A 13,144-nucleotide genomic window follows, 5' to 3' on the forward strand; every position below is an offset into this window, starting at 1 on the left:
TTGTTACGCGCATGCTCGTGCGCCACTGATTTTTTTACGAACGCTGCAATAGGTTATCTCATCAGAATTGCGATGGACTTGCCAGGCAAGTGGAGATTGTTGTTTCACTTTCAGATGACAACTTCATTATCTGGAAAGAGGGGAAAGTCGACGTTGAGTGGTTGTTGGGAGGACACCACCCTGTCACCTGGGCCCTTTTTGGTTAGAATTCGGTTAGGGTACATCTCGAGATTGCTTACGCGACTCAAAGAAAAACAGATCTCCATTTTATAGAACGGAAGCCTTAACGCCTTAACTGTCAAGGCAGCCACTAGCGACCCAACTCCTCGAATTTACAACCCAGTTTTATGGAATGCCATAAAATAACAAGTATCGAGTCATCTCTAGACTCGAAGGTTATTAAGGAGTTTAAAAAATTCACTCTTAAAGCGAGGTGTTACAGAAAATGAATCCGGACAGTATTTATGAGTTTCTATAATGTTACAAAAGTAAATGGCAAATTTTCATAGGGAATTTCACGGGTCTGACAGTCAATGCATTAACTGAGACTAATACGTACAAAACATTTCCATACATTACACATTTAACGGATTGTGAACGGATGGACTGCCTGTGACACGCCATAACTCGATGTATGGAGGTCGTGGCGAAAGGCACTGACAGCAGTTCGATGATTAATTCAGCGTGGATGTGGAAACGAACTGGCGAAGACTCAGAGGTTAAATGTCGACTTAGAAACGACCTGGGAAAGATGCGGAACTTGAATATATACTTTCTATAGAAGCAATTAGGTCTGCAAAGGGGTTGAAAGCTGGGGCAAAGATAACAGACCATGTTTGATTGGATTTATCGTTTCATTCGAATAATGTCTAGTCGTGAACTGGATTTTTAGATTAGATCTAAAGTAAGCTTCGACAACGTCGCGACAAAAATTGTTACGACGTACCAACTTTTTCCCAGCCTCTCACGAAATTCCCTGGATCGTCTATAGTTACTTTTCTCATTGACTCCACGCCATCTTTGTTCTGCCTTTGTGCGCGCAGACTCGTCGCTTTCTTTTTCCTCGGCAGTATCTCTTCTTCTTTTGCTTCTACTCGATCTTTAGGTTTTCGTCTACCCTCGTGTGATTTTTATTTCATTCTGGCGTCTTTGTTCTACCTTTCACCGGTGTTCTTTTGTTTCTCCCTTTCGTTGACCTTCGATGCTCCCCTCTGCGTCCCGCTAACCCTAAATCTCTCGATCTTTCCTCTTCATCGGCGTCTCGTTCTCGATCGCGGCGCTGGAATCGAACATTCGATGGAATCGAAACGCTAACGATACTGATCTCTGCTCTCGACGTTTAAAAGATGCAATAATTAATCATAAATTACTCAAATGCGGTCTACCAACAACGCCAAAATTAAATATAATTTTTATTATGAATAAAAATTCCTTGAATAAAGAATTTAATTGTGTTTTAGTATACAAATCTTCTGTTTCTTTTTATTATTTGAATTAAAATATGCCCGTCCTGTGCGTCGACGCAGAAAAGTATTCGGTTCCCTCGTTTTCTGCGTTGCAAGGGACTGGGATCGCAGAACCTTCGACGAATACCTTCCTAATTACTTTAGAGTCGGATTCTTTCGAGCATGGGAACAGCCCCTGGCAGAAGCCAACCGTATTTTAACCCTCGACCGGTAGGGTGAGATTAAAATAACGCACGTTGTTCTCTCAAAGCACCGACTCTGATTACCACAGACTCTTACTTGGAAACTTTCCACAGAATCTATACTCCATCTTCATTCTGATGCTGAACTTTGACACTCAGGTGTCAGGGAGTTCAACTCTCGAAAACAATAAATTAAATTCATTCTGTACGATGATTGTTCAATTTATGGGTTCTTAATAAAACGATGTAACATCAGATAAGACTTAAACAATAACGATGAAATATTTTATGATTCTTAAATGATAGAAACGTGCAGTGAGTTGCTATAATAGTTGACAATTATCGAATACGATGCACAAAAATCCTCATCGATACAATTATCATTACGAATCGTAAAGGTTACTCGAAAATACACGAGTAAATACCATTAGTATTCCAGTCCTTTCATCACGGATATAAAGAGCGATGATAGCAGCGTATTAGCATACCAGTTGATGAATAATTACATCTACGTAAAGAGAACTCACACACCGACAGTAAGTGGTATGACTATCGCTTCTGCACAGAAATATTCTCGTTGCCAAAATTCCAGTCGAAAAGTATGTTACTTTCAAGACAAAAAAAAAAAGAGCCATTTATCAAGTATAAACAGACTTCAGCTGTTTATTACGGTTCGAGGCGTGTGGGTTGATTTAATGCTCCTTAAGATCACGTTCTATTTGATATTTTTTGTGCATGATTAGCGAGATGTTTTACGTAACTCCCAGCTATGCTGGATCACGTAACGTCGTAGCAATAAACGGCATATGGAACGTGCCTTTTCCTCGAATAACTTTCCATGCGTGAATAAATATTTGATCGATTAGTCACAATTATCGACGATGACAAATATTTCCCCAGAAATCTTTTTTCCGGAAGATTGAAATAAGTGGTGCCGATCATTTCGACACTAGCTTTCAACTTTGAGGTTACAATTTTTATACCTGCTCAGTCGTTGACCTAACCTTACAATATCCCGAGGATCTGAGCATTTTAAGGACCTTAATTTTAAGATTATTCAATACTATACAGGTGTCTGACATGCAACTTCATTTTCAGAATCATTTAAAGAAGCTAGCACCTATTTCCTGAACATAAAATATTCCCAAAAGCTAAATTCCCTAGGAACACTAACTCTGGATCACTGATAGACCTTACAGTGATGGAATTTGAGAGTCTAGACAAATGCTCTGCATGGAAATACCCTCTATACATTCTTAAATTAAGCAAATAATAATTTCTATTTAAACATATTTGGCTAACCTAATTGTCCAACATTTCTAGGCACTAAGAACTTTCTTGTAGCTATAAAACCAAACGTCTAAACAAGTATCCTACCTCAAACTATTATCTATTATTTTCTATCCTGTATTCTTCCACCATACAAATACAATAAACCTACTTTCTCTAACTTGGCAAACTAAACCTTCCAATTCTCCCAAGAATCTTTACTTTCAGGCACACGTAGCCTGCATAAAAAGTGCCTCGTATTATTCTTATTTTGCTCCCAGAACCTAAATATCCCAAAAATCTTGACATGTAATTTGCATTCTTTCTTAAAATCAGTAAAAGAGGGTGCTTCCTTCCTCAGCTTCGGTTAGTCCCCAATTATCCAATGTTACCAAGGACTAAAAGTCCCTAGAACATTAACTTGGAATCGCTATTACATCTTATTCTACACCTAACTAATCCCAACTATGTATTTATACAAATAAAACACTTGTTCAGACTTGGCAAACTCATTTCCTAGTATTCTCAGGATCTAAAACTCTTGACTCGCAACTCGTTGCTTTCATAATTCACAAGGCTTCGAGCGCGTTCGCAAAAACATCATCATCGAACCGCAATGAACATAAATAACGGCTTCATTGTGGTAAGCAAGAGAGTAAGTCTCTGGCAATCGGTCTCGAAACTTAAGGGGCGATGATACTTAAGGCCCCGATACTTTGGTCAGCCACGCCCAACCGCACGTCAGAATTCGGCATGCGAATTAAACGCCATGGGAATCGATCAACGTGTCTTATCGCGTGTTCGCGCCGTCTTTCCGATGACGGTCTGCCTCCCACCTGGATCGCTCGAAAGGACACCGAGTTATTTCTGGAAGGTGATTCCAGAGTCGCTGCGAACATTCCACGAGCATTCCAGTGATTTTTCGCGCGCGTCCGTCATAGAAAGCTGGGGGAAAATCGCTACGGATCCACGAACGAATCGCGAAAGTGCTCAAGGAGACATGAAAGTATTCCGTCGCGTACTGAAACGTCCTCTGGCGTTTCTTTCCTTCGGTTTTCTCCTACAGGTGCTCGAATGCACGTACTATTGCGTCTGACAATGGTACATTGTGTTTGGAGCATCACTGTTAACATTGAGAGAGTTGCAGCGGTTAGAAGAGTGGAACTGAGCAGCGCGTCGCGTGCGGTGGACGCCTATGGGCGTTCGACTAATTCCTACATATCAAAGATAGAGCAAAAGATTAACTGCAATATTTGGGATAATAAATTCAGGAATTCCTCGCGAGCTCCATTCAAGAGCAAAGGTAGGAGAAGAACGAGTTCTTGACTGTCTGAGCGCGACCCAATCTGGAACACGTGAGACCGTGAGAGAGAATATACGACACGCGTCGCTGTCGCTTCCGGTAACAGGAGAGTCCGATGACGATGATCTCCCCCCGACAAATCGAATGCAGAAGGGAGAAGGCGTTGGTGCGCCGACGGCTGGTCAATGCTCTGTCTACTTGCCCTGCGCTTCGCTGAAGTCTCTACACTACCCATCAAAAGTTCCACGCTATCTTTTAGAGCACGAAAAAATACATCGAAAAGAAAGAACGACACTTTTTACTGCGAGCCCTCGTTTTCGTGAAAATCGAGTCCAAAGCCGAGGTGGCGCACCGAGCGCACGCGCGCCACGCAAATTACTAAACCGATTTTCTCGAAAACAAAGCCTCCTAGGACAAAACTTTGTACCATGTTTTCGATTCATTTTTCGTCGCAGAATCGTCTGTCGGCAGCCATCGCGAGTGTTGTGGGATGGTAGCATGATAGACATGAATTATGAACGTTATTATGCTTTTGACGGGTAATGTATTCCCTGTCTGGTTTCAGGTCCGCCTCGCGCACGACAGCGTAAGTGTATTATAGTGCGCGTGTGCATCATACATAAAAGTATTATGTCATAAGCTACGAGGCATAGAGGCCATTCACGAGGACTTTACGCTTGCGAGGCTTCGTAGCGAGTTCCGCGTCCACGTAGGACGTCTCAAAACTACAGGGTGTCCCGCTCGAAACAGGCTTCCTAATTATCTTCTTTCGTCGAGTAATTCGAATGGTATCGATACATGAATTTCATATGTTAAATCATTTGATAACCACTTTTCGTTAATTACAATTGTCAAAAGGAAACTTTTGAGATTGTCATATGACAATAAATTGACAAAATCGCAGAAACCTGTTACGGTTAGAAGCGGGCGTAACGAAACGATCGATCAGAAGCAAATTGAATGGCGGCTAATGGTCATTTATTAATGTCCCTGTCGCGGGAAAATTTCTACTCGGAGAAAATTTCAGTTTTAGCTTGCGTAACACGTTCCCTTACATAACCTCTTAGTTGGAAGTAACGTTGAAACAATCGTGAAAGCGTGAGAATTATTTCCTACGTTGTCTTTAGCGAACAATTAGATCCATCGACGTAATGAACAAAAATGTACGATGTTTTCTAATCTTCTCCTCGAGAAATTCGCTCCGTAATTTGACGTTCCTGGTTTTGCCGCAACGAAGATGCAATTTTCTGCTTGATCGCGAGCGTGTACCGATCGGGGAGCAAATTAAATTTGTTCCAGGTTAATTAAAAGAGAGGGAATAACAATTAAATTGTTCTTACCTTGGTGTGTAAAAACGCCAGAGACTTGTTCACGTTTTCGATCTTGTGCACTCGCATGCGGCCATTGTTAGGCTTGGCCAATCGCTCGCCAGAGATGATCTCCAGCAGTTTCAGGAGCATCCTGCCGTCCGCCAAGTCCGTGAACAAGTCGTCCACCTCCATTCGCGCCTGCAAAGCGACAGTAATCCACTCTATAATTATTTTGTTTCAAAGAAACTACCTTTAAACTGATTTTAACTTGGTATAAATCGTCTCAGAAAAAGATCAAACAAGATAAAGACTCCATAATAGTAATAGTAACATTAACGATAATGTCAATAACCCTAAACACGTAGAACACAGATGAGTTCTCGAATCTTATAGCGAATATTAAAAATTGTACCTTTAGTAGGAAGGAGTTGATCCATTTTGTGAAGGTCTTCTTCTGTATATGCAGACGTTCCTCCTGCAAGGCCTTTATGCGGCCCTGCTCGAACTTTAGGACGTCCTCCCTTTGAGTCATTCTCTGCTGTATATCAGGACCACCCCTGTATCTGTCGATTCTTGCCGGTGGATGCGACGGAAGGTATTCGAAGACGGAGTTCCTGTTTTGGGGTGCGGCGCCAAGCCCAGCGCCGGGCACATACTGCGCCCCTATAACCAAACATTTCGTCAGCTTTAAAATAGGGTCCACATTCGAAGGGAAGTCATTTTTCAAACATAAACATCCTCTACGAAAACGGTATTCAAAGTTAATCCCAATACCGCTACACTGTGTCGACAAGTGGAGGGGATGGTCGCTTAGCAACGAGCGGAGCTGGAGGTGGAAGCGTCAGGAAGTGGGGATACAGTTCCCTACTGGATTGGCCGCCTCGATAAGCGTTGCCCCTAACCCCCTTTTCGTACAATTATCGAGGTTCTACCGTATCTCGTAAAGTATTCACTTTTCCACCATTATACCCGAATACTTTTATATGCAAAATGACAAAAGGAATCCGTTTACGTACAAATACGTGTAGTTGTAAATAGACACACACCGTAAGTGATTATACCTTGAAACTGATGGTTTTATCGTTAATTTTGAGCTGCAGAGTACTCGTGCGTATTTCATACTTATTCCATATTTTTCAGAGCCTATTTTATCCCGGGAAAGAGAACGGTCGAGGATGTCGTTCGGTTCCGCAAATCATGAATATTCCTGGACGTCGCTGGTTGCGTTCTTTCCGTCGCGGCGGAACGAAACAAGCGATTTGTGCCCGCGTTCACGTTTATTCGGCCGTCTGCGTGCCCTTACAAGGCGCAAAAAAATTTACGACGGAGTCTTTGCGCCGACGATAGCGACAATAAACCGAGGACAATGATCTTGTCGAGTCACCGCGAATACTCGTTTGAGACTCGAGCGAACGTCGTTTGCACTTGTTCTTATTTACTCCGCGGCATATTTTGCGACATACCAGCCACGGCTGGCATTGTCCAATGGATGACGATTCAATTCCGCGGCCATCGCGTACCCGGGGAGGTGGAAAAATCGAAAAGAAGAATTCCTCTAGCGACAGACTAGGTCTACGAACGTCCGCCGTGAAGCGAATCACGATTTTTAATTAATCGCTTCTACGAATGTCTCGATGGAGCCGGAAAACTTGTTCCACAAACATTTTACGAACTTTATTCGACCAGCTTCGCGCAACATATTTTATTCCAGTCGTTAATAGACAGGAAAGCCTGGAAGAAACGGGGGGACGGTTGGTCGTAAATAATGGATAGGATATCTTTTATTTGGGGTCTTCGAGATAGTCGAGACTTACGACGGTTGCGTTGGATCGGAGATATAAAAATATTTTCGACTTCGCTCGGAGTGCAAGCAAAACGTAGTCCATACTTTTTATTTTTGATAATGGTATACAGATATTGTACACACTGAAATATTTATTAAATATATTTGCCGATAGAATTTAATAAATTCAAGCGTTTCTAACCTCAAACCAACGAATAATGCAATCGTTGAACAATTGGAACGTTTTTAGTTTTTATAATATCGATAGATCAATTACTCTATACTTTTATGACTGCAAATACACTAAATATTGATCTTTTTCACATTTGACGAACGAAGGAGTTGCCAGATATTCAATTATCTCGACTATTTTGAGCCGCCATTATCTTTGCGACGCGATAAGATATCCTCAGGGGAAAAAGTCACTTCCAGGCTCTAAAAATAGGAAAATGTCATGCAGCAAAAAGAACACCATCGTGATCGTGCATTTTCGTAATTGTTACCGTACTGATGACATTCTTATTTTTGTTTGGGCGTGGAACAATAATATCTCGAAAAATTTCTAAGGATAGATAAACTCTGCGATAAATTCTTCGATTAGTAACGAGAAGATAAGACAAATAAATTAATACATGATTTACTTTTTGTATTCGTAGTAAGTCACATATTGATCCTATTACAAATTTATTTATCCATACTTTTTCAACAGACCGTAAGTGTCGTAATCGTGCATGCTGAAATTTCTACGACTCTTATTTACACTTCACGATCCATCTATGAATAGAAACGAGGCATTATAAACTCTATGTTTATAAACAAGACCACATTATCTTCTCTACGTGCTGTCAGTACACAAATGAAGTATTTACAACTTCGCCATTGTACTCGATCGTTCAATACCTTCGAAACGATCGGTATCCCCTTGTTGCGAACATTTAACTCGAACTGGTTTCTTATTAACTGCCATATTCATTATTCGAAGGAAGTTCGAAATAATTAGCTCGATGTACTCGTCCAGTAATTAATATTAATCTTTGCTCAGTGATATGTATTATTCATAAAAATTCTAGTTTCTTCTTGCTCTGCTATAACTAGCCAGTGAATCATAATTACTATGAATTTATTGTCTGAAATATATCTTCGAGAATAAATAAATAATGAACGACGAATGAAGAAAACTCAATTAAATTCAACAAAGTAATTTCAACGTCGATTTAATTTCTTCTCGGTTCTCTTAATTAATATTTTCTAAGCTAAATATTGAAACAACGACGTCAAATTTGCATTAATTGTTCACAGAATTCGCGACGAAAGCCAGCCTCTCGTAGTCGTCGAGTTTCGAGATAACTTTGGATTAACATAATGCATAATCTCACCAAATATGTTTTAAGTGACATCACACGCAATTACTCGCGAAACATTAACTGCAATTACATGAATCATTGCGTACGTACAGTGTTTGAGCGATATTTGTGGATGTTGTAAAACATTTGGTCATAAGATAATTCGAATCGATTACTCATTGTTTGAAACGACACCTGTCAGGCCAGACCGTCGCCATTTTAATTAAATACTTTCATCCGCATTCGTTAAATATGAATTTAAATAAGACATTCTTTTATTTTTTGAATGTCCATGGTCCACAGATAATAATTATTTCTATAAAGGGCTCTAAACAGTGAATGGAAATTGTTTAAATAAATCTAATCACTAATCAACAAATTGGTATTCTTGATTTTCATCTTATTTTGGCCTCTAGAATCTCCCATTAAAATTTTTCCCAGGGGTGGCCAAACACCCTGTATAATGGGTTTGAGTTGGTTAAATAGAACGCAAGCTGGGTCGAATTTTGTTTGTGGAAACGAAGTTGTTACGCCAATGGGGACGAGTAGGTTCAGCGGTTAGCTGGTGTTGAAAAGCGTGCCAATAGGCGTCTGCGTGCAAACCGAGAGGGCAATGACAAGCAGGTAACATCGCAGATTTGATTAGAGTACTTAAGCACAGTCGGAGCTGGTCGTTTCTAAGCTGCTGGAAACCACGTAACGCGATTGTAACAGACGTGTGTACGTGTAGCTCGGATTCCTCGAGCGTGACGGCCGCAGGCACACACGTCTAGCCTTTTCGCGCAAATTACGGTTGCAAATCAGGCGGACGTGGAAACGCATGAAACAGTTTTCTCTTCGAGCGCCAGGGATCACCGAGGTCTTTAGTACTACCAGAGTTCGCTAAGGTCACCAGGAATACCATAGATCACTAAACCCGCTACGAGTATCATACATCTCCAAGGTTTCTACGAGTACCCCATAGATCACTGAGGCCTCTGGGAGTGCCAGAGATATCTAACACCTTCAGGAGTACTACAAATCTCCAAGAACTCTGGAACTACATACCTCAGACCTTAATGAGTAGTTCTAGAAGTCTTGAGGGATGAACACTTGTGAGATCCCTATGTCTGACATCTTTGATACTTTCGGGAGTTCCAAATAACTGTTTACGAAGACTACTGAGGGTTTCTAAGGTTTAAATGCCTTTGAGGCTTCTAACAATTTCGAGGAACGTTAAACATCTTTGAGGTCTTTAGGAGTACCAAAAAGTCATTGAGCAGTCTAAGCCTCTAGGCAAGTGGACATCGTTATGGTCACTTGGACAAACACCTCCAAGACCAGGAGGGCTATTAAACACCTTTTATAGTCTCCAAGAGTATCAAGAACGTCTGAAGCCTCCCAGAATACTGAACAGGTCTCAGTTTCTAGGAATCCCAAAGAACTCTAAGGACTCTGACGATTTAAAGAAGTCTTTGAAAGTGTCAAAACCAAAATCCAATTAACACCTAACAAACGTATCTCAAACGAGCGCAGGTAGAAAAAGGCAATCTAATCGCTTCGGGACATGTAAAATCGATAAGACTCGGTCGATCTCTAATTACGAGGAATGCTCGACGACGCATAATCCCTTATCTACTTAGATAATACACGGAACAGGTGCGGTTTTCCACGGGAGCAGGCTTTGTACCCGATACCACACACCATAAAATGCATTCCAGGCCTAAGCCTGCATAACGACAAATTCAATCGCGTTCCACAGCCAAGATCTCTCCACTAGGATTATTATAGACTTCCCGGATCACACTTTTCAGACCACGATTATCGATTCGCGATAGGGCGTACCGTAATAACTGCGTGACATTGCGTCCTTGATCCTTCACTGGTCACCAGTCCGCACGGTCATGACTCGTTTCGCTAAACTTCGAATGTCTCGTAAAAAAAAATCACTGTTGCAACGATCGTCTGGACGTTCGCGAATGGCGACACAGAACTGATTCAGCTGTTAACTAAAGACCACTGACACACAGCTCTCTTATCGCGTATCGCGAGCGTGTTGTGTCCACTGTTCTTTTATGTAGTCGAAGCTAAGTACAGGCGTCCGTGCGCCTCCCACCTTGCTGTAGGAACAGATTTTTCATGATAATTCTAGCCTGACAGAGTTCCTCGATTAAGATTAATTGCGTTGAGTACGATTGCTGCTTAAATAGATCGTCCAGTGGGTCCTCTGCCACCTAGCAATGGCTTCTGGAGCAATTGGGCTCTATTGCAAAAGGAAATTGTTTACAGACTGGGAAAACCTATTTAACAGAGTATGTACTCCTCCACTTAGGGATAACCAACTATTGCTCACTGGTCTAACTATGCAAAGACTATTTGTTCTGGAGAGATTAGTGAAGTTAGCCTGAGCTGGAGGTAGGCGATTAGCTATAAAATAATCTGTTTAACACAGTAACTATTAAAGGTATATGCACTCATGTGAGATTACTGAAATTGGATAGGTCGTCATCCACAGAGTAAAAGAACCTATTTAAAACAGTATGTTGCCCCATCTAAAAGTAGCATCGATTTTATCACACAAATGGCAGCTGTTCTTAAGAGATCAATGAAGTCTATCGAGGAAGATAGTTGGTGTTTACATAGGTGATCTACGGGACTAAAAGGGTCTATTTATCACGGTAGGTCCCCTATAATCTAGTCACAGTAACAAATGTTTGCCCAATGACTCCATCCACGCAAACAGGGCATCCGTTCTCGCTGGATCAATTAAATCAGGCCGTGTTGAGTAGGGTTAGCGTTCTAATAGGCGATCGTTTAGAGCCTGAAGAGACCTACCCACGAGTAACAGTAGGGCCCCAGGTGTTAATAGTGCTCCATATCGATCAACCTGGAGAAAAAAATGGATGCCTCGAGAAGATAGTCGATTCACAAAGGATCGAATTAACCGATAGCAATGGACCGACCGACAGTCTGACGTTTATGAGCTTAAATAGCACTCGGTCTGCCTGTGATGCGATTGGGTATCGTTCGTACATCGTTTTAGAGTCGATTAATTGATCACTCCTATACAAATTGTATCTAATTACCAATCGTGACGTTTCCATAAGAAGACAGCTCTTGAAACGCGTGTACAACGTTAGAGTGTGATTTACATATGTTAATAGGCGTAGAACATAGGCGTAGGAGTTCGCTCCAGGCCCTGGTCCCGAACAGGAAGCACACCAAACGAAAACGAAACGACGAGCTGGAAAAATATCTGCTTTTAACGATCGTTAAAATGGAATCGTTTTAGTCTCGACAAACATGATGTCACAGAGCGGCAATACATATCGTTTAGCAAACAAATTTTCACGGCGCTTGTCGTCTGTCGGTGATGTAACCGCGAAATACGCGGAATTATTGAAACGCTTGTCAGCTAGACAGGAAACGAGAGGCCATACCGGAAGTACGGTGTACGCGTTAAAGGGAACGACTCGTTCGATGCTTCGGTTCCGATCGCACGAACTGGCCAAACTTTAAAATATTTTTATTTGCAACAGGCTTATTTATTGCGTTTTCTAAATCTGCAACACTTCAAACATGGCTGCTTGATATTCGTTGACACACTTGGTCGCGGAGAAACTGATTAAAATTTATAACTTCGCTTTCTCCGTTAATACAGTTTCTCTACGATTTTTTTTCTCGGAAGTCTCTCCGAATTGAAATCTTTTAATATCGTTTCTGCGTTATTTTATCTAGCCCCGCTGAAAGTGCATCTTCCTATCGGAATCATGCGAGAACCCAGCTCGAGTTCTCAACTGTAACTAGATAATTGTAACCTAACCTAAAACAGTAACCGAACGGGGGTTGAAAATCGCTGATCTAAGGAATATTCTTGCATTATTCGATAATAAAAATTATATAAATGCTAAAAACTTAGGAACCTTAATAAGCAGAGAACCACCGATTTGGGAATTATTATATAAAAAGTAAATTAAACGAACTTGCTAATAGATATTTATTAAAACCATAACCTAACGCAAGACGGGAATGAATAATAAACGCATGTGCGTAATAAAAATGTCCAAGGGCATCTTCAGAGCCAAAATGGCGCGGCCAACAGGTTGGGTTATGGCGGGGAACGCGTTAGCCGGATTACACAGCAGCCGGAAGTGTTGATTACTATGACGCGACACAATGTTGCTCGAAGTAGCTGTATCTCATTACCGGAGGATTTACTGGCCCTCGCGTTCGTCGAAACGTTTTTTAACGCCTTCGAAGCGTAAAATGGATTCGTGGATTTTGTCACAGGTACTTCGAAGTCACCCTGTGTTTGGCCCAAGGGACGGACAAGGAAGCGATTCTCGAACGTGTCTAAAAATAACAGTGGCCGGATCCTTCGCGGATTTTAGGCAGTCAAGAACATGCACTTTCTCCGATGATTTGGTAAACGTGCGCGCGCGAGTACACACGTTCCGCAGGTATGCAAATTGGTTGTGACGTATCGTAAAATGTCAGGCGAAACGTGAC

At 41.5% G+C, this 13,144-nt stretch overlaps 1 protein-coding gene across 4 annotated transcripts in view; it reads right to left on the reverse strand.

The window, feature by feature from the left end:
* Positions 1-13,144, reverse strand: part of Kst (spectrin beta chain, non-erythrocytic 5 kst) — a 57,023-nt gene that overhangs the window by 29,341 nt on the left and 14,538 nt on the right. For 3 of the 4 annotated variants that reach the window (XM_076769841.1, XM_076769842.1, XM_076769839.1), the window contains exons 1-3: positions 10,481-10,636; positions 5,943-6,193; positions 5,561-5,728 (exon numbers count right to left, since the gene is read on the reverse strand). In XM_076769841.1, the coding sequence (XP_076625956.1) occupies positions 5,561-5,728; positions 5,943-6,193; positions 10,481-10,499 (438 nt within the window). In that variant the 5' untranslated portion in view covers positions 10,500-10,636. Of the gene's footprint in view, positions 1-5,560; positions 5,729-5,942; positions 6,194-10,480; positions 10,637-13,144 lie in introns of those variants that run through there. The other variant, XM_076769843.1, reaches the window with a different exon arrangement.

Source organism: Colletes latitarsis, chromosome 7 (assembly GCF_051014445.1).
Source record: "Colletes latitarsis isolate SP2378_abdomen chromosome 7, iyColLati1, whole genome shotgun sequence".
In the NCBI taxonomy this organism is placed as follows: domain Eukaryota; kingdom Metazoa; phylum Arthropoda; class Insecta; order Hymenoptera; family Colletidae; genus Colletes; species Colletes latitarsis.